Source organism: Protopterus annectens, chromosome 1.part2 (genome assembly GCF_019279795.1).
Source record: "Protopterus annectens isolate FY-2018-M chromosome 1.part2, PAN1.0, whole genome shotgun sequence".
Taxonomy (NCBI): domain Eukaryota; kingdom Metazoa; phylum Chordata; order Ceratodontiformes; family Protopteridae; genus Protopterus; species Protopterus annectens.
Genome location: NC_056727.1, coordinates 487476855 through 487504226, shown reverse-complemented (window position 1 = coordinate 487504226; position 27372 = coordinate 487476855). Strand labels below are relative to the sequence as shown.

At 41.6% G+C, this 27372-nt stretch overlaps 1 protein-coding gene across 1 annotated transcript in view; it reads right to left on the bottom strand.

Annotated features, from left to right (window-relative positions):
- ANAPC1 (anaphase promoting complex subunit 1) overlaps positions 1-27372 on the bottom strand; it is a 3613296-nt gene that overhangs the window by 378903 nt on the left and 3207021 nt on the right. The window contains exon 44 of the mRNA XM_044060160.1: positions 15389-15456. Within this exon, the coding sequence (XP_043916095.1) occupies positions 15389-15456 (68 nt within the window). The remainder of the gene's footprint in view (positions 1-15388; positions 15457-27372) is intronic.

Genomic DNA, 27372 nt, shown 5'->3' with positions numbered 1-27372 from the left:
AGATCACTCCCAGACCCTCATGGCCTCCCTGCATAATGGGTAGGAATGGATTCCTCCTTGTTTGTTAATGTACCAGACTACTGACATTTTGTCCATATGGACTGCAATAATCCCTAGAGGGAGAATGCCCTGAAAGGTTTGCAACGTCAGGAAGACTACTCTCATGTCTAAGATGTTGATATGCAACTTGGTCTCGGGGGTGGGGATGGGGGGGGGGACATCATGCGCCTTGGACCATCTTTCCCATGAAATGCACCCGCCCCCCCACTCCAGTTGGGAAGCGCCCATGATCACTGTGGCTATTGGGGGGAGAAAGAGAGAACAATATGCCCAGAAAGGGGTCACCTGACTCGATCCACCAGCAAATATGACCTTTGTAAATTGGTGTGAGTTTTACTAGAAATTATAGAGGATAGGACAGAATGGAATACTGAACTGCCAGTGCCCAATGAAGAATTCACATAAAGAACCTTGCTAGAGTAACTAGAAGAATGGCAGTTGACACTGACCCAAACACTTGTAACACTAGCTTTGCTGGGGAGGGGGGGATGGATGAGACACTAAATCTCGCACTTTATTTCTCAATAAAATGACGCAATAAGAAGTTATGTACCTACCATAACGTTCCATGTTAGTTGTCTTCTTCTCGCCTTCTTTCTTGCTGGATGGGTTCGGAGCCGATCCTCGGCTCCGACTCGGCCTTCTACTAAAGCTCGAGAGCTATTTACCGGCTCGAGGCTTCCCCATATCCCACAATGCTAGGCGACAGATACCCAGATCTCGTTTGGTAGAGCTAACACCATGGAGACACCTGTCCCCACTACAAGGTTTATCTACAATGCTAAAAACAGAGGAGGACGCAATCTAGAAAAGAGTCAAGCAGAGAAAGAAGGCCTCAAAGGGGATTCTTCTCGGTCTGTCCAGGCTAGGGGATGGAGGGTGGGATGCAAGAAAGAAGGCGAGAAGAACACAACTAACATGGAAAGTTATAGTAGGTACATAACTTCTTAATGTTAAGTTGTCTATCTCGCCTTCATTCTTGCTGGATGGGACAGCGTCCCTAGCACCTTATCCCTGGGTGGCTCATCGGAACAGACTCTTGACCACAGTGGAACCAAAATCAGCTTGACTCCTGGAGGCCATATCCAACTTGTAATGTGAAATGAAAGTATGAGGAGTGGCCCATGTGGCTGCAGCACAAATAGATTCCATTGGAAGTCTTGCCTGAAAAGCTACCGATGTACCTAATGCTCTGGTGGAATGAGCTTTTGGTTTTGTAGGGAGTTCTTTATGTCTCAGTTGGTAAATCAAAGTAATAATAGAGGCCAACCACCTGGATAAGGTTTACTTTAGAAACTGACAGGCCCTGCTTGCCCTCAGAAGAGGACAGGAAGAGTTGGTCCGATTTTCTTGTTTGTTTAGTCCTATCCAAATAAAAACGTAATTGCCTGTGAATGTCCAAATAGTGCAACTTTTGTTCAACTCTGTTCGAATAGTTAGGAAAAAAGACAGGAAGATCAATAGCCTGATTCAGATTCGTCTCGGAAGGTATTTTAGGTAAAAAGGAAGGATTAGTCCCGAGTGAAACTCTATCTTTGTGAAAAACAAGATAAGGAGGACGAATACAGAGGGCTTGAAGTTCCGACACTCTTCTAGCTGAGGTGATGGCTACTAAGAAGAGAGTCTTCCAGGAGAGTAATTTTAAGGAACAGGAAGCCGCAGGTTCAAAAGGAGGGAGAATCAATGAAGTTAATATCAGGTTCAAATCTCACAGAGGCGGGAGATCTTTAACCGGGGGCCTAAGTAAAATAGTCCCTTTAAGAAAAGCTTTACAAAGTTTGTGGGACATGATGCTGGTCTCTGACATGCCAGCATGGAAATTAGCGATAGCAGCCAACTGGACTCCAATGGTGGCAGATGAGGCACCTGCTCAAAAAAGTTCTGCCAAAAAATCTAGAACGTTATGGTCAGGGGCTGTAAAGGGGTCTATATTTCTAGCCTCTGCCCAGAAAGAGAAACGTTTCCACTTACTAGCATAAGTCTTCCTGGTAGTAGATTTGTGTGAAGAAAGGATGATTTCACGCACTGGCTGAGAAATATGTGGAAGCTTGGCTAAGGTTGGAAGTCTCTCAACCTCACAGCTTGGATTGGTGCAGTCCGCCCGACTGATGGATCAAGAGGTCTGGCACTGGGTCCAGATTCCAGGGCTGCTCCAGCAGGTGACGATGCAGGAATGGGAACCAAATTTGTCGAGGCCAGTAAGGGGCAATGAGGATCATCCTGGATCCCAATGCGGTCGCTTTCTGAATCAGTTTTGGAATTAAGGGAAAAGGAGGGAATGCATACAGAAGACCCCGGGGCCAATCGTGAACTAGAGCGTCTCTGGGGGAGTGGCCAGGGAGGGGGAAGAGAGTGAAGAAGTCGTCGCACTTGCTGTTGAGAGGGGTTGCGAAAAGGTCGCAGCAAGGTTGACCCCATCTGCGGAAAATTTTGTCCGCTACTAGCTGATTGAGAGACCACTCGTGAGGCATGAGAATGGCTCTGCTTAACCTGTCCACTATGATGCTGGACTTCCCGGGGATGTGCGTTGCTATCAGAAACCGTTGAGAGGAGATCCCCCACTGCCAGAATCTGAGTGCTTCTCGACATAAGGGATAGGACCTGGTTCCGCCCTGCTTGTTGATGTACCACACTACAGACATATTGTCCGTCTGAATTGCAATAGTCCCGGTAGGTAGAGAGTCCTGAAGAGCTTGTAACGCTAAAAGTACTGCTCTCATCTCCAAGACGTTTATGTGCAGGTGGTACTCTAGGGGTTGCCAAGTGCCCTGGACAGTCCTGCCCTGAAAATGCCCCCCCCACCCGATCAGGGAGGCATCCGTTGTCACCGTGGCAACAGGAGGAGGAAGAACAAACGGTCTGCCTTGAAGTACTTGAGAGGAGACCATCCACCAAGAAAGGTGGTCTTTGCATGATTGGGTGATTATTATGTTGTGAGACATCGGAAGCTGTTGAAAAGACCATTGAGTAAAAAGCATCCATTGAAGAATCCGCATGTGAAAATGAGCCAGGGGAAGTAACGTGATTGCTGCTGCCATGAGACCCAAGGTTTTCAGAACAAATCTGGCCTGAATTCTCTTGCACTGTAGTAAGGTTTGAACATGTCGGTGAATGTCTGATACTCTTTCTAAGGGAAGTTTTGCCGACAGCTCTTTTGTATTTAATATTGCGCCTATAAAAGTTATAGATTGACAAGGCGACAATGCAGACTTTTTGAAGTTTATAGAGATACCTAGCTTGGAGCATGTTTGGATGGTATAATCCATGGCTTGGAGTAGCTGATGCCTGGTGGAAGCAGTTAGGAGCCAGTCGTCTAGATATGGAAACACCTGGAATCCTCGCCGTCTCAGGTGAGCCGTAACCACTGCCATGCATTTGGTGAATACCCTGGGGGCTGTGGTGAGACCAAAGGGCAGGGCTCCGAATTGATAGTGACTGGCTCCCAGCCGGAAGCGGAGAAACCTCCTGGAGCATCTGTCCATTTTGATATGGTAGTACGCATCCTGAAGGTCTATGGAGCACATCCAATTGTCCTGACCCAAAAAGGGTAGAATAGACTGAAGCGTGACCATCTGGAACTTCGTTCTTTGAACAGATTCGTTTAACCTGCTGAGATCCAAATTGGGTCTCCAGTCCCCTGACTTTTTTGGTACCAAAAATAACTTGGAGTAAATCCTGGATCCTTGCTGGTCTGCTGGGACTGGCTGGATGGCCCTTTTTTCTAGCAGTTTAGAAATTTCTAGTACTGCTTGTTCCCTTAGACCGGGTGGAACATCTGGAAGGGACCTGTTTGTTTGTACAGGGGTGTGGACAAAGGGGATTTTGTAACCCTCGGATATGATAGACCGTACCCATTTGTCTTGTGTGAGGAGTTGCCAGGCTTCTGGGTACAGTGACAATCTTCCCCCAACTGCCTCCGAAGGTGGACAGTCGGGCAGCCCCTCAGGAGTGTTGAAAGGGTTTGTCAGAGAAAGATTCTCTGCTACCCTGATTTTGCGGACCCCCTCTGCCCCTCGGGCGGCGTCTATTATTGTTCCCTCCTCTGCCCCTGGAGGGAAACTCGCCACGTGTGTCAGGCACGACTCCCTGGGGTTTCCGAAACCACATTTTTCCACACTTCTGACCTTTAGGGTATGGTCTAGAGGGAGTAGAAAAACGGACTCCTACGGCAGAGAGAGTCTTGCCTTCCTGCTCACACCTGGTAAGGGTATCCTTCATCTGTGGTCCAAACAAAGCTGAACCATCGAAGGGGGTATTGGTGAAGGACGCCTTAAAGGGATCAGCAAAGTTACATAACCGCTTCCAGGCATGTCTTCTCAAAGCCACGCCTGTACCTGCGGCCCTACTCGCCCCATCGGCTGCATAAGAAATGAGCCACATGGAGGAGTTGACTATAGATTTAAGGGTCGCCAGCTGGGAGTTAATCTTTTCCTGAGACCCCGCAGCTGATGGATCCTGAAGGGTATCACCCAGTTCCTTGAGAAGATCCCTTTGAAGGCGGGTGAAATGGCACAGATAATTCAGCGACCGCATGAAAAAGGTCGCTGAAGAAAACATCCGCTTCCCGTACCTGTCCATTGTCCTAGATTCTTTATTAGGTGGATGGACAGGCACCGAAGGGTCAGCCAACTCCTTCTTAGTGGCTGCTGCCACCACCATGGCATCAACAGGGACACCCTTTGTCAGAAACTGTTTGTCAGATGGGGCTGTAATGAATTTAGAGGGCCTGCGGGGAGTTGGTTCCACTGTGTCCGGGGCTGTCCACGCCTTCCGAGCCACCACTTCCATGAGTGGGTCGAAAGGCGGAGACACCCAGGAGGTGGAAGGGTGAGAAACAAATGCATCCAGGTACACCGACTCGTCCTCGGAAGGGTTAAGGGCAGTCCAGTTCCCCCTCTGCCTAAGGATCTCAAGGATGTCTGAAAAGGAGACATCCTCAGAGGGGGACCTTGGGGACCCTTCCGAATCCTCCACGTCGGTGTCAGACGTGACTGACTCGGGGGAGTCAACATGTTTCCTCTTACATTTTCTCTTCAGAGGGGGCTCCTCTGAATGATCAGGGGAGGCCTCGGAAGAGGAAGATACACCCAATGGGGAGACCTGGAGCATCTGTTCTCCACGCTTGGGGTCAGGAGGGTGGACAGAGACCGATGCAGGCACCATGGGGGGAGGAGCCAAAGGGGCCGATCGCGGAGCCGACACAGGAGTCAGCACGCTCCTCATGACCTCGAAGGTGCCCCTATCAGGCAGAGAAGAGGGTCCCCGCCCCGAAGAGATGTGAACCCCTCCCGGCACCAAGAGGGATGGCTCTGAGGCCGATGTTGGGGCCGAGCTCACCTGTGCCGAGGCCCCGAGAGGGAGAACGGGGTCGGACAAGGGTCCGATGCCACTCGCCCCCTCGGAGCTGACGAAGGAGTCTCGGCGCCCGGATCCCTCCAAGGACGGAACCAATGAAGAGATCGGAGCAGACGAGGCAGCCGAAAGGTATGGTATCGGCTCCGACGTTCCGACGATTCGAGCCCCAACGAGCTACGGCTCCGAGCACAGTGGAAGAGTTGGAGGAGGAACTGTTGAAGACACAGGGATAGCCACAGTCGGTTGTGAAGGGCTGGTCAACATTTTGGCCAGTGCCTGCGACTTTAGGAGCCTACTGACCACCCTCTCCAAGGCATGATCGGATAGCATGGAGGACCGAGAGGAGTGGGACCTATGGCTCCGCTCCGATTGAAGCAATGGAGACCTCGGAGCCAAATGGGGCTCAGAGAAGGCTCCGACACCAAGGTCGGAGCCGACTGAGGTCTCGAAGTGTCGGTTCCAGCCGGAACCGACGAGGAGGCAGGAGCTCCATTCGGTGATGACTCCGAACAGGGAACCGACGGTTTGGCGGGCTTTAAAGATTTTCCCGATGGAGGCTTAGCCGGGGATCCTTCTGGCTTAAGTAAGCCCCTCAAAATGAGCTTGTTCCTATGCTCCTGCAGGACTCTCGGAATGAAGGCATGGCAGACCGAACAAGAGTCCTGCAGGTGTAGGGGGCCCAAGCAATAAACACAAGAAGTGTGACCGTCTGTCAGAGACATCTTCTGACAGCACAAGTCACACTTCTTGAAACCTGAGACTTTGGTATCTTTAGACATATTAAAAAAGGGATACCAAAGGGAACAGGTAACTAGTGCTTAAAACAAGGCACACACACACGCACTAGGTAAACCTAACAGTAATAATAATAACTATAACCACACAACTATTACTAACAAATATATATATATATATATATATATATATATATATATATATATATAGATATACAATACAAGAACAAACTAGAAGACTAAGTAAAAGTAGCTAATAAGGCCTAACACTACCCTAAAGTGTGTGTGTGTGTGTGGGGGGGGGGGGGGGGAGAGAAACTCTGTAACAACAAAAAAAAAACGAGTTTCTAAGTGGGATCTCAAGGGGCACACAATCTAATTAAACTAAGAGGGAAGATTATCAAAAAATAAGAGAATATTGACAGTAAAAATACAAGAAAAGATTTATACGACCTGGAGCCGGTAAAATCGCAACCTCGTAGCTAAAGAGGCAAACAAGATCTGGGTATCTGTCGCCTAGCATTGTGGGATATAGGGAAGCCTCGAGCCAGTAAATAGCTCTCGAGCTTTAGTAGAAGGCCGAGTCGGAGCCGAGGATCGGCTCTGAACCCATCCAGCAAGAATGAAGGCGAGATAGACAACTTAACATTGAAGAGGTAATGATGCCACTTGGGTGGCAGCATCCAAATGAGTTTCTATAAATTCCAGTGTCTGTACAGGTGTCAGCTCCGATTTGGCAAGGTTTGTTGAAAGCCAGATAAGCAAATTTATTTCTCTAGTGCCTCGGCCACAATAAGCCTTCAAGGAGTATTACATAACATTATCTAAAACCTTATATAGTCCCAGCTCCATCAATAAAACAATTATCAATTAAACAATTGTCAATTAAACAATTAAAATATTTGTAGAAACACATTTTAAAGTGACATCCATTAAATTCATATAACACATTTCCAGCAACATTCTGCATTTAAACCCTTTGGAATTAATGTATCAAATTTCAAAATAAACATCGTTTCTTTTCTTAAAAGCTTTAATCTACACATTTGTTCATCTAAATATTTCATATCTACCTGTTCTAAAATAGTAGCTTTAAAGTTTTCTGTACTTCCATCATGATATTTATTACAATGAAGAGCCAAGGGGCTCTCCATTTTATTTACCCTTATATCTCTCAAATGTTCTAATAGGCGTGTTTTAAACATTCTCTTTGTTTGCCCAATATAAAACATATTGCAAGTACATTTGATAGCATAAATAACTCCCTCTGTACGACAATTGAATACTCCATTTGATTCAAATCTAATATTATTTATATATAAAAAAGAATTCACAATATATGAACATCCAATACATTTGCCACATGGCTTAGTGCCCTTCATATGGATCTGCTGATTTAACCGAACCCCTGGTCTTTGAAATTTAGTATACACAACCATATCTTTGATACTTCTTCCTCTCTTATATGAAAAAATTAATTTCTTTCGTGTCAATTTATCTAATTCTTTAAAACTTTTTAAAAATTCCCAAAAATGAGAAATATAATATTTAATATTGTCACTTAATACATTATACTTAGAAACAAAACATAAATTATCTGCTTTCTCATCCTTACTAACATTATTCCTGTTTAGCACTTTCTTATTCTTATACCTAATGTTTAATATATTCTGTTCACTTCTATTAATAATATTTTCATCAAATTTTCTAGTTTTAAACATCAATTTTGTAAGTTCTAATTCTTTTCTAAATATCCAGTCTTCATTGCAGAGTCTGGAGATTCTCAAAAATTCTCCAAAAGGTAAAGACTCCAAAGTATGTTTAGGATGACAACTATTTCCCATCACAAAATTATTTACTACTCCAAATTTCCTATGTATACTAGTACTAATATTTTTACCTATGACTCCCAACAAATTAATATCCAAGAAAGAGACTCGATTACCAACTTGTAAACCATCAAAATTTATACCAAACCTATTTACCTGAATGTCTTCTACAAAGTTGGATACCAAGTCCCTACCACCCTCACATAAAAAAATTAAATCATCTATGTATCTATAATATGATTTTACATATTTTTTAAAAAATATTTTACTACAGATACATTCCCTTTCAACCAACCCCATAAATATATTTGCATACATGGGTGCAAAAGGAGCACCCATGGCAGTACCTTGGGTTTGATGATAAATTTGATTTTCAAAATAGAAAAAGTTGTTCTCTAAGCAGAATTGAACTAAATCTAACACATAATGAGTTAAGGGGCTATTCCCATATAATGTAATAAAGCTTCTAAGCCAAATAGATGTTTAATATTGGTATAAAGACTTCGTACATCCAAAGTTATCCAATACATATTTTTAGTCCACTTAATATGCCTAATTTTTTCTAAAAAATCAAGAGTGTTCATAGGTTCATAGGTTCATACTAGGCTATCTGCCCGAGGGCATTTGCAAGCCTAGCCCATAGTTTTGTGGCTTACGCCACCCCTTTAGTATGGGGAACTATACCCATTATTTTGCTGTGCCTCTGTTGAGCAGTGACACTGAGGTAATCCCTGGGGTATATCTGCGATCTCCCATCCATTGGTCAAGATTTCTCTTGAACAAGGCCAGCGAGGTGCTCTGCCTCACATATACCGGGATTTTATTCCACAGCATAGGGAGTCTTTGGGTGATGAATCTATCCCTCCAGCACGTCCTATTAATAGCCGTGTCGAGGTTTAAGTCTCCCGCCCTTGTGGCTCTGACGGATCTAGATTTTTTGAGGTGAAGCATATTCATCAAATCTGGGTTTATATATTGTTTCGTCATCCAAAAGATCCATACACATTTTTAAATATTGCGTATAATGAAGTATCACTATTTTATTACCCTTGTCCGAAGGTTTAATTACCAGCTCTCTTTGTGTAGCAAAATCAGACAAAGATAGCCATTCCTGCTTAGACAAATTATACTCTATTTGTTTAGAGTTAAAGTTTTTAAATAACATTTCCATTTCAAACTGTAACATAGTAAAAAAACTTTTTTAAACCCTCATGTGTAAATGGTGGCATAAACTTGCTTGTACAATCTACTGCCGTAGTATCAATCAAACAATAAGCATTCAGATTACTTTCACATGAAACAAAAGAATCAGATGAATCTGTATCAGAGATATAATTTTCAAAACTAGAAATTTCATCGTACTCTAACTCATCAACAATATTATTAATAAACTGATATTCAAAATAAAACCACAAATGCAACTTCCTAATAAATTTAAACATTTTTATTTTGCATTCATGTAACTTTGGAATGACAGTGGGTACAAATTTCAAACCACAATTCAAAGCACTCAATAAATATTCATTTACAGAGTAACCTGAAATATTTACAATGTTACCGCATGCATAAAGAACATCAGTACCATCTAGTTCTCTTATTACCCCGCCATTGTTTATATTGTCCATTTCTTTGTTGTTCACGGTCTGAATATCCTCTCTTCTGTGGACGATTATTGGCCCCTTCACCACGAAAATGATCATATAGATAGCGTTCATTCATAGGAGATAGTAAAGGTGGAAATTGATGGGAATTATCGCTGTTATTTTCCCGTCTTTCACCATCTTGATTAAACGCTTCTATGCTGTTACTACTACATAGTCTCTCTCTCGAAACGTCCGCCCCCACATTGAGACGAACTTTAGAGCGTGACCTATCATTCATTGGTTTGAAAAAAGCTGTTCCCCTTTCAAAGTCACGAATATCTCTGTTAATCTTATACATCTTTTGTTCCAACAATTTCTTTTCATAAATATTAAGTTTATCCTGAATATCACGCAAACAAAACTCTAAACGAGCTCTTTCTAGCACAGTCATTAGGTTAGTACACACAGTAGAAATTTCCTTCTTAATATCAGATAACTTAATAATGTCTCTTTCTATAAGAATACTAACCCATTCTCTAGAACATAAAAAAGCAGCTTTTTCCCATCTTTGTTTAAAAATTTTTTTCCTCGGAAGAAGTTAAATCAAAAGGTTGTGTAGGAAATTTGATTACCCTAAGACCACGCGGCACAATATCCAAGTCTAAATATCTTTGAAGACTTGTATAGTTATAATAAACAGTCATTTCTTTGTTCATTAAAGTATTAAGTTTAGAAATCATTGTCTTTACCTCCACCAGGAATTCAGGAATACGTTTCCCAATATTACAAATGGATTATTCTGCCGCTTACTACGGGTCTCAGCTAAAAAACGCTCCCAAATAGGAACAGCGGAGCCTTCTTCGTTCGGATGCCTGTTCATCCGTTCTCTATCTCGCTCCATACTAGTGTTCAGGAAACCATCCATAGTACGTTGAGAAGAATTAGCACCTTCTTCTCTAAAAATTCTAGGTACATTCTGAGCTGGATCACTGGCCATCAGTAATAAAACAACACCAACACCACGAACACAGGAACTGCTGTTCAGCACGAATATAAGGAAACCACACAACGAAAGCCAGATAAGCAAATTTATTTCTCTAGCGCCTCGGCCACAATAAGCCTTCAAGGAGTAATATATAACATTATCTGAAACCTTATATAGTCTCAGCTCCATTTAAACATTCTCTTTGTTTGCCCAGAAGAGGCAGAATGGACTGAACCGTAACTATTTGGCACTTTGACTTCTTTATATACAGGTTCAAACTGCTTAGATCCAGAAATGGTCTCAGGTCCCCTGTCTTCTTTGGTATTAAAAAGAATTGGGAGCAAGTTCCGAATCCTATCTGTTCGGATGGGACCCATTGAATGACTTTTTTTTGACACAGCTTTCAAATCTTTTGAAATGTAAATTCCCTCTGAATGGGTGGGGCATCAGGTAGTTTCTTTCTTTGGACAGGAGGCGAAAGGGAAAAGGGTATGTAGTAACCCATGGATACGATTCTTAGCACTCATGTATTTTTTGTAGTATTAGTCCAGGCGTCCAGCTGTAAGGAAAAACGACCTCCGACTGCCTCAGGAGATGGACAGCCGGGCAACCCTTCAGGACTGCTGATACAGTCCATCAGAGAATAAGCCTATGAAGCCCTAGCTTTGCGGACCCCCTCTGCCTCTAAGGCGACGTCTTCCATTGAAACTTCCTCCTCTACAGGAAGTATCTCCGCATGAGTCCTAAAAAAGTCCCTGAGATTTCCAAAACCACATCTTCTTACCACCTCACTGGTTCCTGGAGAATGAACATTGAGGGGGTAGAAAACTTGATTCCCATGGCAGACTGATGGCCCGAACAAACAGGAGCCATCAAAGGAGGCATTAACAAAAGACGCAAAGTCTCATGGCCTTATCCAGCTATGTCTCCTAACGGCTATGCCTGAACCATCTGCTCATGAGGTACCCTCCCCTGTATGGAAGATCAGCCTCATTGATGAATTAGCAATTGATGAGACAGTAGCCAGTTGAGGAAAAACCTTCCTGAGGTCCTCTGCCAACATGGTCATTGTGAGAGAGTTTGAAAGTTCCTTAATCAAATCTCTCTGCAAGCAGGTAAAATGTGCCAGGCAATTTAACAACCTCAGTGTGAAAATGGCTGAGGCATAAATGCACTTTCGAAATCTGTACATCGCTCTGGACTCCCTGTTCGGTGGATGTACAGAACAGCTTTGCTCCGCTAGCTCCTTCTTAATGGCAGCCGCCATAACCATGGCATCAACTGGAATTTCCTTGCTCCAGTGAGGTCTATCTGAAGGGGGAGTAGAAACCTACAATGGTGTTTGCGGACAGGTTCGACAGTGTCCAGCTCCTTCCAGGCCCAGTGGGAAACCAGGTCGATAAGTTCATCTGCCAGGGGAGTCACCCAAGATCTAGAAAAGCCAACCCCAAAAGCCTCCAGGAACACAGATTCCTCAGAAGAAGCAGTATGGGAGGACCAGCCACCTTTCTGCTTGAGGATTTCCAGGATGTCCCCAAAGGAAGCATCACCAGGTGTCAATCAGGGGGGATCCTTTCCCCTCATTAAAATCAGTGTCCTCCATGACAGACTCCATAGGGGAGTCTATGCGTCTCCTCTTGCACATTTCTCTTCCATGATGTCTCTTCCACCGGGTGCTCCAGAGATGTGTCAAAGAAAGGGGGATCCCTCTAGGGAACAGGAGTGGAGGCTTCCCTCACCTGGCTGACCTGTAATACCTTGGATGATGGGCTCAGGACTCGGACCCGATGAGGGACAGGGATAGGACTTGAAACTAGACAGGACTGTTCTCTATGCACAGAGAAAGCCCTTTCTACTACCTGGAAAGCTGATAGAACTAGGGAAACCTCTTACTCTTTCCTCAGAGCCAAAGAAGAGAGGTTGGGACCAACCCCAGATCTGAGCTGTCTGGAGAGAATCAGACCCAAGCTGTCCAAGGCTGAGGCACCAAGGGGAAGGCAAAGATCCGACAATGTGGGAACTGAACCCAAACCCCAGACCCGGCACAGACCTCTCAGATACGAGACTCACTCTGATCCAAGGACATCAGAGCAGGGCTGGTCAAGGATATACAGTCAGAGTCGAGGAAGGGAGCTTCCTCGGATTCGATGCTGAACCTCTCAGGGATCTTGGAACCTGGGACACCAAAGTCGGGGGTTGGATCGGAGAAGGAGACTGTATCTGTTGGACAGGAGTGCTCACAGATCTGATAGGGGACAGAACTGGCAGAACCCCCATCTGATTCTGAGCCCTAAGGAATCTCCACATCATCCTGTCCATGTCTGCTTCTGACAAACTCCTAGAGGGCCCAGATGAAGTCATGGATGTTGGCCAAGAGTGCTTTGTTGGAACAACTAGGGAGGCAGAGCTGGAGACATTGGCTTCAACACAAATGCTGGTGTATGGCCTCTACTCATCAGAACTGGGGGTCTAGGATCCAAGAAAGAGGTGGATGGAAGGGGAGAACTGGTTGTTGGGGCCGAGCTAGTCGGATCCAAGGACTGTTCAGGATTTGAGGGCAGCCCGACAGGCCTGAGATCCGAGACTTTCCTCAACTGATTAGTCGGCTCCAAGAAGGGTTTTAGAGATTTGGGGTGGTGTCTTTTCCTTGGCTCCAAAACTATTTGAGACTGTTCAGAGGGGGTTTGAGACCCAGTGGGAAGCAATCCTTTCAAGATGTGCTTGCTCCTGTGGTCCAAGAGTGCTCTTGGATTAAATGTTGCACAGACGGCGCATTGAGTGTCTAAGGTAGGCCACTCCTAAGCAGTATATACACTTCTTGTGGCCATCAGAATTGGGAATCTTATGCCCAAAAGAACTGCACTTCTTGAAACCCATAGGTTTCTCTGGTGCGGGGTTTCTCAGACATGAAGGCAGCAAACCCTAAAAGAAAGGCAAAGGGTTAAAGACTTAAGCAACAGCAGACTTTAACCCAAGAAGACAACACAAGTATAAGAAAAACTTTTTTTTTTTTTGAAACAGAAAATATATACAAGTATCTAGAACTAAAAGCCAGTCAAGTACCAGGAGTGGTATGAGAGAGACAGACCACAACAATAAAAAGAAAAACCCTAATGCCTGAAACATACTGAGAGAGGTGAACTAAGTTTAAAAGTAGTACTATGAAAAAGTTAGAAAAGAAAAAGGACAATAATTATCCAAAAAATATCCAAAAAAGCTATTCTTACACTCAAGGCTGGATCTTTCCGTTTTGCAGCTATGGCAGCAAACGAAATCTGAGGAGTTGGGGATGGGATACAGCATTATGGGTAGAGGGAGGAGCTTGAGGGTTGAATCTGAAGTTTTGTAAATGTGGCCGAGTCATTTCCAAAGATTGGATCCTAGACCCATTTGTGAGGAAGAAAGAAAAGGACATCATCATGTACTTAGAAATTGCCTTAAAGTGTGTGTGTTCCTCATTCCTGGCTTGTCTGCCTTTGAAATGACTTGTAGCTAGTTAAATTTGTTTTAGTACTTTTATACTTGCAGCTAACTAAAGTGGGTTTTCACATTAAGAAGACTGGGACTGCATTTCTGGTGACAGAAGAAGGATAGCTGGGTGTGTGAGTTGTGATACACACAGTTCTGATGAAGTTAGCCTGTGGTTGCTGACAAAAGCGCTTAACTGTTGTGGTTTCCCGAATAAAAGTTTTTGAGTACAGGACTGTCAGCAGTTTTTTGGATTTCTGTCAACATCAGATCTGATCCTTAGTAAAAATGTTTCCAAGACACTGAGTGATGACAATGGCATCACCCACTCTGGTGAGTAGTAACAACACATGCAGTATTGCCAACATAGGAAGAGGGACCTGCAGAGATGCATCCATGACCTGCTCCAACAGTGGAGGCAGAGGTTAGGAAGAGGGATCCAACTTACAGTTATAAGCTTGCTATCAATAGTCTTGACACAACACACACTGAACAACTGTCACTGCCTTCTGTTGTCCGTGATTGATCGTCTGTATCACTCCAGTGTTGCCCCTACCTCTTGTAATCATATTGCCCTTATCAGTCCCTGTCTATATTGTATGGTTGGTTGTCTCCCCTGCTATCTACCCTATACCTTTCTTCTCACTCAATTCATATTAAAATAATGGAAAATGTGTATCTACACCCCCCCCCAAAACAAATGCCCTTCTACCACCCTATCTCTCATCCTGTAACCGTGTGTGTGCTCCTATGTTTGTTTTTGCTCATTTTCTGGTTTTACTTCCTCCCCTTCCCTCCCTATTTTGTTGATGAATTGAGTTGGCAATTTGCTGTGATGGCCTGTAAGGCCTGCTCATGAAGCCAATATTGCCATTAATGAGGTGCTTTGCTATCTGAATGCACACAGCATCACTCATTCAACTGTCATGTGTTTTTGTCTCTAGTTACATGATTCACCCATAGCGCAGCCACTGCAGTAGTGTGATGGCTGCTGCTATAATTTAGTAAACAGCCTGGTCTGTGGAAAGCTGGCAATACGCTGGCTATTTTTCATACATAATAAGCTCAAGGCCTCATCACACTAATCCACATGCATGATACAGTGCAGTGCTGTGGCATTTTGAATACTTCTGAATGCAGCCAAATATATTTTGAAGCAGGGTTGCAGCTTCCCAGATATGCTAGTAGCGTGTTCTAATCTTGCTTAAAAAAGTCATCTACTGGGAATTTCATTCTGGTAGTTTACTCTGAAGAAAAGCATTTTGCATTTATGTCCTTAACCCCCCTTTCAAAAGAAGTCCATCAAACTAACTGGTTTCACCATTCTAGATGCTACAGCTTCATACCTCACCACTTGTTTATGATGATACTTACTTCAGCTGCTCAGTTCCCTTGCTTAGATCAAGGACTATTTCCCAGTACCTTGGCCCCTTCACTTTAATCTGCAAAATATAAATGCCAAAAATTAGTATCTGAATTCAAGTTAAAGCAATGGTAAAGAAAAGATACGTTTGAAATGACAAGTATTACATAAAAAAATGAAAAGCTGATCAGCACCTTATGTTAATAGCATGCACCTTTAAAATAACTGCTTGTACAAATGAGTACCACTTATGCATGACACAGCCACAGGCCTAGGTCTCCACTGGAAACTATTAATGATGGTCATTCACAGGTGGTATGCTGCCAGATAACAAAATGGACAATCCCATGAGACATAGTTAAATGACTAATCACCATAGGAGACTATCTTTGAGACAGCCTTCTGAACTTGTTACAGCACATCCTATAACTTTTTCATGGAAATATCAAGGCTCTGTATTTGGAGAATACAAGACTCATTGGGTTCCTATTGTATTAACGACAGCTTAGATTGTCAAATGCTAAACGTCGAAAGCTTACAATAACGAACGGCCACATAATCGAAAGAATTCACGTGGCCGTTATCAAGGATTTGCCCTTTCCCAAATGTAGAGCGATCTCAGAGTTGGTATATTTAATTAGAGGGGTGTGGGGGGTACAGGCCCCCAGATCGGGGGGGGCCCACTATGTTTGGGTGTGTTTGTTTATTTTTTTTTTATGGAATGCCACGCAAATTCTTTCCCGAGGAAAGAATTCAATTATGCGGCCGTTCACTACTGTAAGCTTTCAACGCTTAGGTGTCGATGTTTTAGGATTTTACAACCTAAGCTGTCGATGTTATGATATAGATGCGACACATCCAACCATACAGGATGTCAAGAGATAAAGAAGTAATGTGTGCAACCACAGGATCCTGAATTCTTACCCTGAGTGATACGGCCAACAGCAAGAAAAAAAACAAAAAACACTAAAGCTACAAAGTTTAACAAGCCTGAACATTTGAGATGTTACTGTCATGACATAGTAAATGAAGTTGGGTCTCAGGCAGAATCTCAAACCCCGAACAGTCTCAAACATGACAGTACCAGGAAGTAATGACCTGTAACACAGAAGTGCCAAAGAATGCTTGATTACCACAATGGAGGCTCAAGGTTCAAGGTTAACAAATGCATGCAACCCTTTGGAAGCACTACGGTTTCTCCAGCTATACTTACTTAAAGCGATGTGTATGTTTCAGTGAACATCTTACATTGTCAACCTCTTAGCATGTCCGACATTGCTTTGCCACTGTTGCTGTGGAATGGTACTTACACGGTCACAAGATTAAGAGAAAAAGGGTGCTTTTTTCCCCGACTTTCACATTTTCTTCAAAATAGCATGAGCTCAGATATAGTATACTTTGAGATTTGTGGCATGGGAGTGCAGGGAGAAGATCTCAATACAAAGATATTTTACTTTTCTGTGACTTTGCGTGAAGTAATGTTTTAAGCTGGCCTTGGCCCATAAACTTCTTGTTAACAGGTTTATAGGTATATACTAGTCTAATGACCATTAGGGCCATTACAAGCCTAGGCATGCAACCCAGATGTGATCACACATTTGATTTATATAGGGGGTGATTTACTGACTGCCTTTGTCCATCAGAGACATAAGAGCCAAACCAGGGGTGACTTTCTGATTGCCTATCCATTAAATAGGGATATGGAGGAACTCTGCTTCACATGGATGGAGAGTCTCTTCCAGAGAATGGGAATTCTCTGAAAAACATATCTTTCTCTTCAACATGCCCTATTTATGTTGCAAGCAAACTTTAGGTCTTTTAATCTAGCAGTTCATCAAACTAGGGACCAGGGAAGCCTTTTATGCCAGGCAAACAACCACTCAGAAGTCTGTATGACACAGAATCAAGAGTTTTGAGGCGATCAGCATAGAATCTATACAGGAACATAGGATATTGTGGTTACTCCCTGTATTCTTTTTGTAAGGAACCTTTGTGGACATTCCAGTTGTTGCAGCTGTCTGGTCAAGTACATACTGAAGGGGTTTATACTTATAAGTCTGATGAGGGCTGAGTACAGTGGTACTTATTTTTATTTATTTATTTTGTTTACCGGGTAATGTCCGACTGGGCATGAGGCCCATTTTCAGCAGAGACCCGTGGAAAAAACCTCCATACATAAAACAGACAGTATTAAACATCAAACTGAACACGTATTAATCAACAATGTACAAAGCAAGTCAGCAAAGAAATTAGTTATATAACAATAATTAGAAAATAATTAAATTTAACAAAAAATGGAACAGTGATAAAAACTGGCTGCATGAGTTAATCGTGAGACAGTGTTATACAGTAATTACAAGATAGAGAAATACAGTCTGCATAACAGTTAAAGACAAAGCAGTATGTATTTATACATTGATAACTGAAACCAAGTGTAAAAACAAAATAGCCTTCAGCAGTTAACAGTTGTAGCTGTGAGAATGAGCTAGTTTAGGGTAATGTAAGGGAGTAGTAGGTAGCTTAACCAGGAGTATGGCAGAAGCATGATGACCACACTGGACCTACATGCCATGCCCTTGTTTATACGTTGAGAAACATAGAAGGATTTTATTATTACCGCGGACACAAGTTGGTCAAAGGCTAGGTTACTATCTACACGAGTTCCCACATCCCTGACTATTGAGTCAACTTTTAAGGGTGGTTTATTGATAATGTAATTCACCAGGGTGGCAGACTTCCCAAAATACCTAGTTCCATAGGTTTGTTGACAATGCCTGAGTGGGGTACTGTATCATATGCTTTAGCCAGATCTTGGTAGGCAGTATGTGCCATTTTTCCCTCATCCATTGCTTTAGTGACCTTTTCAAAGAATTCCGCCAGATTCAGTAAGCATGACCTGCTTTTGACAAAACCAAACGAGGATGGATCCACTTGTCAGGAGGTCTCCTATGTCCTTGTTAATAATTTTCTACGATAATTCTTTGCATTACTTTGCAAATGAGGCTAGTCAGACTAATGGGTCTGTAGTTTCCAGGATTTGTTAAAGGCCCTCCCTTATGAAGGGGGAAGACCATTGCAGTTCTCCAGTCATGTGGCACAAAGCCTGTTTTAAGACTATAGTTAAATAATGACTCCAGGGGTCCTGATAAGTCATACTGTAGACTACCCAAGAGGCATCCTAGGATATTATTTGGGCCCACTGAGGCCATGTTCTTGCCTTTAGTGAGTGCAGCCAGTACATGTTCCATAGTTATAGTTGGAGGAGTTATGTATGAGGGTATTTTGGGGGGGATGGATGGCGGTGAGACAGGGGTAAAGTTGGAGCAGAATCTGTCCACTAATATGTTCGCTACATCATCAGACTCTGTGAATGTGGCATCACTAACCATCAGTTCAGTACACTATGTGCTGCTCTTGAGGTTTCTGACATAGCCATAGAATTTATGGTCATCATTCACCTGGGAGATATCTTAACTTTAAAGTTAGTTTTGCTTGACCTAACTAGCTCTCTTAGTTGCCGGTTTAGTTTGATGAGAAAGTTTTTACCTTCATGGGAATTACTCTTCCTAATTTTTGCCATAATATTTTTTCCTTTTGTTGTATATCCTGTTTAATTTGGGATGCCACCAGGGTTGTTTCTTTCTGGAGTTAGTCCTGGGCTTACTTCTGGTAGGTACAGTAGCCTCTATGCAGCCACTGACATGGATGTACAGAGTTTTTTTTTTTTTTTTTTTTTTGTTTAGAGCAATTCAGTCTAAGCTGCTGTGTCCTTGGGATTTGGAGGGGCACTGAATTTTGACAAATCATCACTTCAAAGGTAATTTGACTTGGAATATTTCCTAACTGTGACTGGTTTTATTGGGATTATGAAGTTAATTTTGATTATGAAGGAGACAGCTATATGGTCGGCCCTTACCATGGAGGATGAGATACTAAGGAGTACAGCATTCTCCCATATTCGTGAGCACGGAATCCAGTATTTTGGAGCCTCTAGTGGGTGTGTTCACTATTTGATCAAGGATGTTTGTATGTACAAAGTCCAAGAATCTCTGTGCCTGTATATTTGAGGCCACATTGGATTCCCGGTCTATAGAGGGGTAATTACAGTTTCCCATGAGTAGGGTGTTACGTTGGATGGTAAGTGTTTCCAGTAGGTCCAAGTATGCATTGTGAGCTTCTTGGAACATGGAGAGTGACCTACAGCTATATAAATATATATATATATATATATATATATATATATATATATATATATATATATATATATATATATATATATGGTACAAGATTTTGTCTAAGATGATCTGCACATGGAGAACTCCAGCACATCATCCTGTTTCACCAAATTAGAGGTATGCTTGTTACTGATGTATATCAGTACACCTCCACACTTAGCTCTTGTCTGTGCAGCTAATAAGTCTAACAATGTGGAAGGCACTAAAACCTTGCACTGTCTGGGAACTCCATGCCACTTTAAACTATGTCTTGGTAACTGCACAGATATCTATATTCTCAAGTGAGAGGATGGCTTTGAGGTAGTTTTCTTTTTTTTTTTTTATTTAGGTTCCTGGTATTGAGCAGTAACACCTTGAGGTTCAGTTGAGTTGATTTTGCTATGTCAGTCGGTTTGCAAATTGGCATTGCTTAAATAAGGTATTATGGGGCTGGATAAAGTTTTGGCCAGTATTTGAAAGCCTAGAGGGGAAAGGTCCAGACCATCCTTGGCAAGGCAATGTGGTCTGTTAACCATGTCCACCCAAGCTGAAAAATACTGAATACCCTTAAAATTATTAGTAATGATCCTTACACCTTACCAACTGTATAGCAATGGATTTCCAAGATGGCTGCACACTTACCAACAGTTTGATAAGAGATCTCTCTCAGTGTGAAAACAAAATCCAAGAAACAAAGCCAATTTGTTTGTGTCTTTCGGCTTTTCCCGGTTAGGGGTCGCCACAGCAGAACTCCGGTCCGCTAATGATTGACAGTTGATTTTTATGTACCGGCTTGCCAGGCCTGACGCACAACCTCCAACGAAGGTACGCCCATTCACGCATGTCTCCACGCAGAAGACGCTCTAGCTGAGAATCGAACCGGACAGCGTCTTACTTTGAGGAGACAACGCTACCGCAGCACCATCACTGCAGATCAAGAAACAAAGCCAATAAAAGGTTTAAATTGCAGCAAAAATTCAGCTACTGGCTAGTAATTACACTGTCTGGATGCGAGTACAGAAGAAATTTGGAAAGAGAAAATCAACCAGAGAGAGCAAGGAAAAAGTTCTGGCTGGGTACAAAAGATGGTTGCCATTAATTCAAAGGAAAACTAAATCAAATGCACTTGAAGTTCAACTTAAGTGAAATACCCAAGAAATATATAAATACCAAAAATCAAAAGTCAGGAAAAAAATAGAAGCATTAACTAGCAATTCAAATGAACTAATAAAACTGCAAAAATCAGACGTTAAAATGAAGAAAAAAATGGCTGAGAATGAACCTTCTTTAGAACAGCTGATTCAAAAAATAATAGCGATAGACAACAGAGCATGCAGAGGAATCCTGATATATTCTGCTGTGCCAGAGAAACTGGAAGGAACAGATTGCACTAATTTTACAAACAGTAGAGATAAGCAACTAGACTGGTATTGCACAGCAGGATTTGTTAACTGCAATGGCAAATTGTGTTTATGCTCTAAATCTGACCATGAGAGAGCAGTCAGTTCCTAAAACAGATGCAATTATACCAACAGAACAAGCTACTACTGGGAAAAATGTGGAAGAAGGGAAAATATTAAAAATTGGGGACAACAAAGAGTCTATGGAAAGTCATTATTCACTTTAAAACACACAAAACAGAAGCAAGCTTTGTCCCATTATAAATGGAATGTCTAGAGGCATGGGTGAGCTTCAAGCTGCCATGCTAAGCTATGATCAAACAACCTGGAGAATCAATTACTTTTTTATGCAGAACAGGCTAAGGGGTAAATAAAACGATTTATCCAACAAACAGTATTACAGCAAGCAGAAGAGGCACCTGGTTCGCACCTTGCTGACAGTAACAAAGCAGAAAGACAAACTTTACCAGTAAAACCTTTTGCATTGATCCAAACAAAAATGCTTAAGAGACAGGAAAAAAAATACAGAAGCTGACTAGACTAGGGGGTTGGGAGGGTGGCCTAATGGTTAAAGTGTTTGCCTTGCAAGAACAAGGTGCAGGGTTTGAGTCTCACAAGGGATAATTGGCTAGGCTTAAAATGGCTCACAAGGGCAGTTAGCTTAGTACCAACCTATGAACCAACCTATGAACCTAGAAGAATCAGCAGCAACTTTGACTTGAACCAGAGACTGCTGCTAGGAGACAGCTGATCAGGAAGACCAGCAACATTCAACTTTGTGAAATAAGTGAATAAATGGAATATTGTAAAACAGTCCCATTAGATATAGGAACACACGTGAAATGTGGCTTTGCAAGAAGAAAGGCATGGAATTTAGTTATAATGTAAGTCACAAAGGAAGCGGAGTACAGCAGAAGTAAGAACAAAACTCCAAATTTAATTCCAAGAATGTGCACTTATAACATACGGATGAGCGCTTTCACCATTACAGCTTCTTCAGATCCTTGTATAAAAGTCACAGTAGACCTCCCCTTATATAAGCAGCTCAATTAATCAATTAAAACAATTTAAACAATTAAAAGCAATGCTGGAGAATTTAAAGAACTCTCCCATATATAAACATGTTAATGTAAAGTAAGACAAAAATATATAAAACTTGCATAGTGACCTAAAAACATGTAAATAAACATTCTGATAAGTTAATATTGATAAAATACATAATCAAAAACATATACAAATAAATGATAGTTCATTTTATGTGCCTGCATTGTCTCAGCTTAGGTTTTATAGAAGCTCTATCATTCAACCCATGCCCCCTATCAGCTTTCAAACGAATGATCCAGTCAGTCTCCTTAGATTCAGTAAGATTCATAGTATTACCACCCCTCTTATTCACAACAATTATCTCTAGGACCCGAACAAGAAAGTATGATCATTGTCATTGGTGGTTATATGTTTTGCTAAGGCATTGTGTAAAGTGCCCTTTCTCATGTGGTAAATATGCTCTCTCATTCTATCCCTTAACGGCCGGTTAGTTTTACCAACATAGAAACTTCGGGCATGCCTGACAAGTAGCTAAATACACCACATTAGGTGTCATACAATCTGCATCTGCCTTGATGGAGAAAATGGTGTGTAAATCCGGTGTATAAACACCTCACTGCTATCAATAAATGAACAGAAGTTGCAGTGACCACAGGGTTTAGTGTGACCAGTGTTCTTCATAATCCTATCATGTCTGGGGTGACAAAGCAATCGCTTTAAGTTGCTCTTATTCGAAATAGGAAACTTGGTGTCTCCCCACAATGCGTTTCAAGTCATCATCAACCAGGAGAATATCCCAATGTTTGCTAATAATTTCCTTTAACTGATATTGATCAGAAGTATACAGAGTAGAAAATTTAATAGATCTATTTAACATATGATCTCCAACGGTTTGATCTTGGACCCTGGGTCCAAAGTATGGTGCACCTGAAGTGGTGCGTGACATGTATGCTTCCTCCATGTATGGTATAATCTCATTATCCTTGTATCCCCGGGTCAGTAATCTATTTCTCAGATTGTCTAATTCTGAGATAAATCCCTGTTCAGTGGGGTTCAATCTCGAGGCTCTAATGGCCTGTCCTTTCATTATATTCTTAAAAACAAATTGTGGGTGCATACTAGACCTTAATAACAAGGAATTGCAGTAACATGCCTTACGATAGACCCCCGTATTTATCATATCATCTGTTAATCTCTCAATATATAGGTCTAAAAAATCAATTATATGTGTGGAATAGTTCATGGTAAAAGTAAGGAATGTAGTTAAATCATTCATAATTGGAATTTAGTTAGTTGTGTTAATCTACTAAAACTGTTAAGCAGTTAGCCCACTTGATGTCACCAATGTTAAGGATACCGAAGGATCCAAAAAAAGTAAATGCAAGTAAAACAGATTTGTTCATATTAATATCCATATAAAAATGTCATGATGTAAACTGCATGCTATATTTCAAAGCAGCTTTGTACAGAGTAAAGTCATCACTGTCATCAACAGCCCCATTTTCTATATGAGGATGGGGGTAGTGTCAACTGTTATCATCTCTCTCAATTCGATGCATCTCTCCTACCTTCTTTGACAGTTATGCCTCAGTGTTGCAGGTCTTCTCTCACACAATCTATTCATCTTTTTGCTGGGCACACTTGTTTCCTTTTGCCTTCTTCCTCTCTGTCCCAAACATTTTCCAAAATATTATTTTCTGCTTTCCTTTCATATGTCTAAACCACCATAATTTCTTTTGACCATCTGCAATTGGAGATATTTGGGTTTCTATTCTGATGTCCTCATTTCTTCATCTTGTCCCATGGTGTACATTCTGCTACCCATCTCTGGAACTTGATCTCCATCACCTCTAGCATCAACTGCTCTGTCTTCAGTATCCAGGTTTCAGTATCACACACTAGCACTGGTAGAACCATTTTAGCTTCTCTGGCATTCTTCTGTGAGACACAATCCTGGACACTCTGTGCCAGTTGGCTTCAATTTCCCTGATTTCTAGTTTTCACCACCTCAACCGCATCTCCGAGATGCTTGAAGCTGTTTAACCTGTTCTAGCTCAAGTTTCAGTGTCTTCTTATTTCCCCCCATTTGCTACCATTACAACAGTCTTATCTGTATTCAGTATCTTCCAGTGTGCAGTTATGGGTATTTTAAATGTGAGGTAGGGGAATCCGTGGCTGCTGTGTATGTTAAAGATATTAAAGTGAATGCTACATATGTTAAAGATATTAAAGAAAGAAAGTACTTTTTTCTTACTTGTCAATAATCCAGGCTTCATTTACACTATCAAGGTAAGACAGGCTAGACAGAAGCAAGTTACAGTTAATGTCCTTGGTTTATGGTACAGACGGTGTTTGTTTTTTTTTGTTTTTTTAAGAAACAGGCTTGAAAAATAAGCTAAATGATTAAAAGTGTGGAAATGGTAGTTATTTCTTACACTTACAAAGTCATTAGCTACTTTTTCATTAGTAAAACCTTTCAATGGGAGACAAGAAGTCTACAGGTACAAACAGCTAATAATGAGAGGTGTGTGCTCTAAGTGAAGATTATTTCGTGCATCTGCAAAGTTACTATTTTTTTTCATTATTAACAGCTTTTAATGCTAGACAAGAAGTCTGCAGTACAAGCAATTAATCACAAGAGGTCTGAACACTATCTGCTGAGTGAAATGTACAAGCTACAGTACAATTATTATTTAAAGGTACATTAGTAAGCAGTTCAGTAAAAAAATAAATGAAGTTTGAAAATGTAGGCAGTGAATACATTATACAAGTAGTTGCTTCCCCAGCAGCCGTAGTATTTTAACGAGTTTAATGTAGCAGTACACAATTTAGTTTACTTATTTAAATGTAGCCACTACACCCTTTCTTAGGGCTAAAAGTTAATGTTTACTGAAAGCATGTATGCTGTTTTTCACATATGAGAGAGTAACAAGAGATAAGAAAAAACATATAGAGTAATTAGTGCAAGTGAGAACATAGGCTCTTGCATGCGGTTTAACATGGGTATCCTTAATTTTAGATAAGGAAGTACCTGAGGGTGCAGTCACCAGTTTAGGGCGACTGCTATCCTGAGGGATGAAATATATATTTTTGAAATATACGTAGTTGTGTGAGCTTAGGTTCATAGAGTGCATTTGTAAATATATGTAGTTGTGTGAGCTGCAGGTTCAGAAACTCTATTTTGTTTTTTAGTTTTAGCAATCTCACTGAAGCAAAAAAATCTTGAAAAATGTGACATAGTTTCAAATGGAGATGAGAAGAAGCAACTACATAAGAGGTCAACCAGTGATATATTAGTGTTGAATGCAAGCTAAAAGTTAGAAAAATATATCTTCAAAAGTCTGTCATGTGTAATCAGTGGGGGTAACAGCTTTCTATCACAATGGCTACTCTGTCCATATTAACTATGAATGTAAATGGCCTTACAAGTATAGGCAAAAGAAAAAAAAACAGTGAATTACATTAATATATGCAGGGTACAGACAGCAATGTTGCAGGAGAAACATTTGGATAGGAAAGAGCATATAACTGGCAAAAAGGATATCAGGGTTGACACTCAGCAAACTATTAATACTGACTGCTATACAGGCTTCAATAGTGACAGAAGAGGGGGAAGATGATAATGGTAGATTTGTACCAAGGGGGGTTTATCAAGGGAAGAATATTACACTGGCATGTATTTATATTCCACTTAAAACTGCTATTAAAGAGCTTAAGGGAATTTTGGGAGAAATAATAAACTTTCAGCAGAGATTATTATTTATGAGTTTGGACTGGAACCTGATTTGCAATAGTGAGGGTGTATCAGGGGAGCCCAGAAGGAAATATATAACAAAAGGTTGTAGATTTCTAAAAAAAATATATGAGAATATTTGTTATGCAAGATATGAATTCAGCAGTAGGAACACAGACTTTACATATTAATCCCCATGGTACAATAACTGGGCTATACTGGACAGAAATTACACTTCACTGAAGCATGTGCATTTAATTGAAAGCTTTGACACATATGCAGTCACTATTTCACATTATACAATGCCTCCTCTAAAACGTGCACGCTGACTGGCCAGCCCAACCAGCGTGCCCGTTGTAAATCCCTCAATATACTAACGGAAAAAGGTCCGGTCGCCCGGACTTTTCCGTTAATCTCGCTGTCTCGCTATGTTAAAAGAGTTTAACATAGCGACACAGGTTTAAAAAAAGCAACGCAGATCTCCGTTGCTTTTTTAAAAGCTGTCTCGCTATGTTAAACTCCTTTAACATAGCGACACAGTGTGTAAAAAGCAACGGAGATCTTGCGATCTCCGTTGCTTTAACCTGTCTCGCTATGTTAAATGAGTTTAACATAGCGAGACAGTTTAAATAAGCAACGGAGATCTCCGTTGCTTATTTTAGCTGTCTCGCTATGTTAAACCCATTTAACATAGCGAGATAAAAGCAACAGAGATCTTCGTTCTCCGTTGCTTTTGCCCACAGCTCTGATGTACTGCGAGGCATGCAGTACATCAGAACTGCTGAACACCAGACAGCTGCGGAAGGGCAGCAAAGAGGCATTATACAATGCCATTATTTAAGAAAAGTAATTATTTCTTTTCTTAAATAATGTCATTGTATAATAGCAATAACCCACTTCTGGGTGTGGGTAATGCTGGATTTACCCACGGTTGTCTTTGTTTGGTCCCTCGGGCGAAACCACGCCAACCGTGGGTAAATCCAGCATTACCCACACCCAGGCGTGGGTTACTGCTATACCATTCACCAATAAAAACTAAAACAAAGGGTGCAGGGTAATAAAGTAAAAATGAGACACTGTTTTTTTCCTACTTATCTATTAAAAGCAAAAGAACCTAAGGAGTGGGTAGCAGAAATGATTAGAGAGTTATTAGAAAAGGTAAAGACTTCTTAAGAAAGGACAGCTATGCAGTTTAAAAACATGGTAGAAATAAGTGGGGAGGGGGATTCGAAGAAGTCATAGGGATTTTTTACCGATCTTGACAAAGGTTAACATACTTAGGTTCACAGGTAGGTACTAGGCTATCTGCCCAAGGGCATTTATAAGCCTAGCCAGAATGTGTTGGCTTTCGCCTCCCTTTTAGATTAGTTTCCTGAGCCTCTGTCCAGCAGGGCCCCTGAAGTGATCCCAGGGGTAAATTTATGATTTCCCATCCACTCGTAAAGATTTCTCTTGAAGAGAATCAGTGAGGGGCTTTGCCTAACATAGATTGGGATTCTATTCCTGAGCGAGGGAAGTCTCTGGGACAGGAATCTATCCATCCAGCATGTCCTATTTATTGTTGTGCTGAGGTTTAAATCCTTAGAGCATGCGGCTCTAAAAGA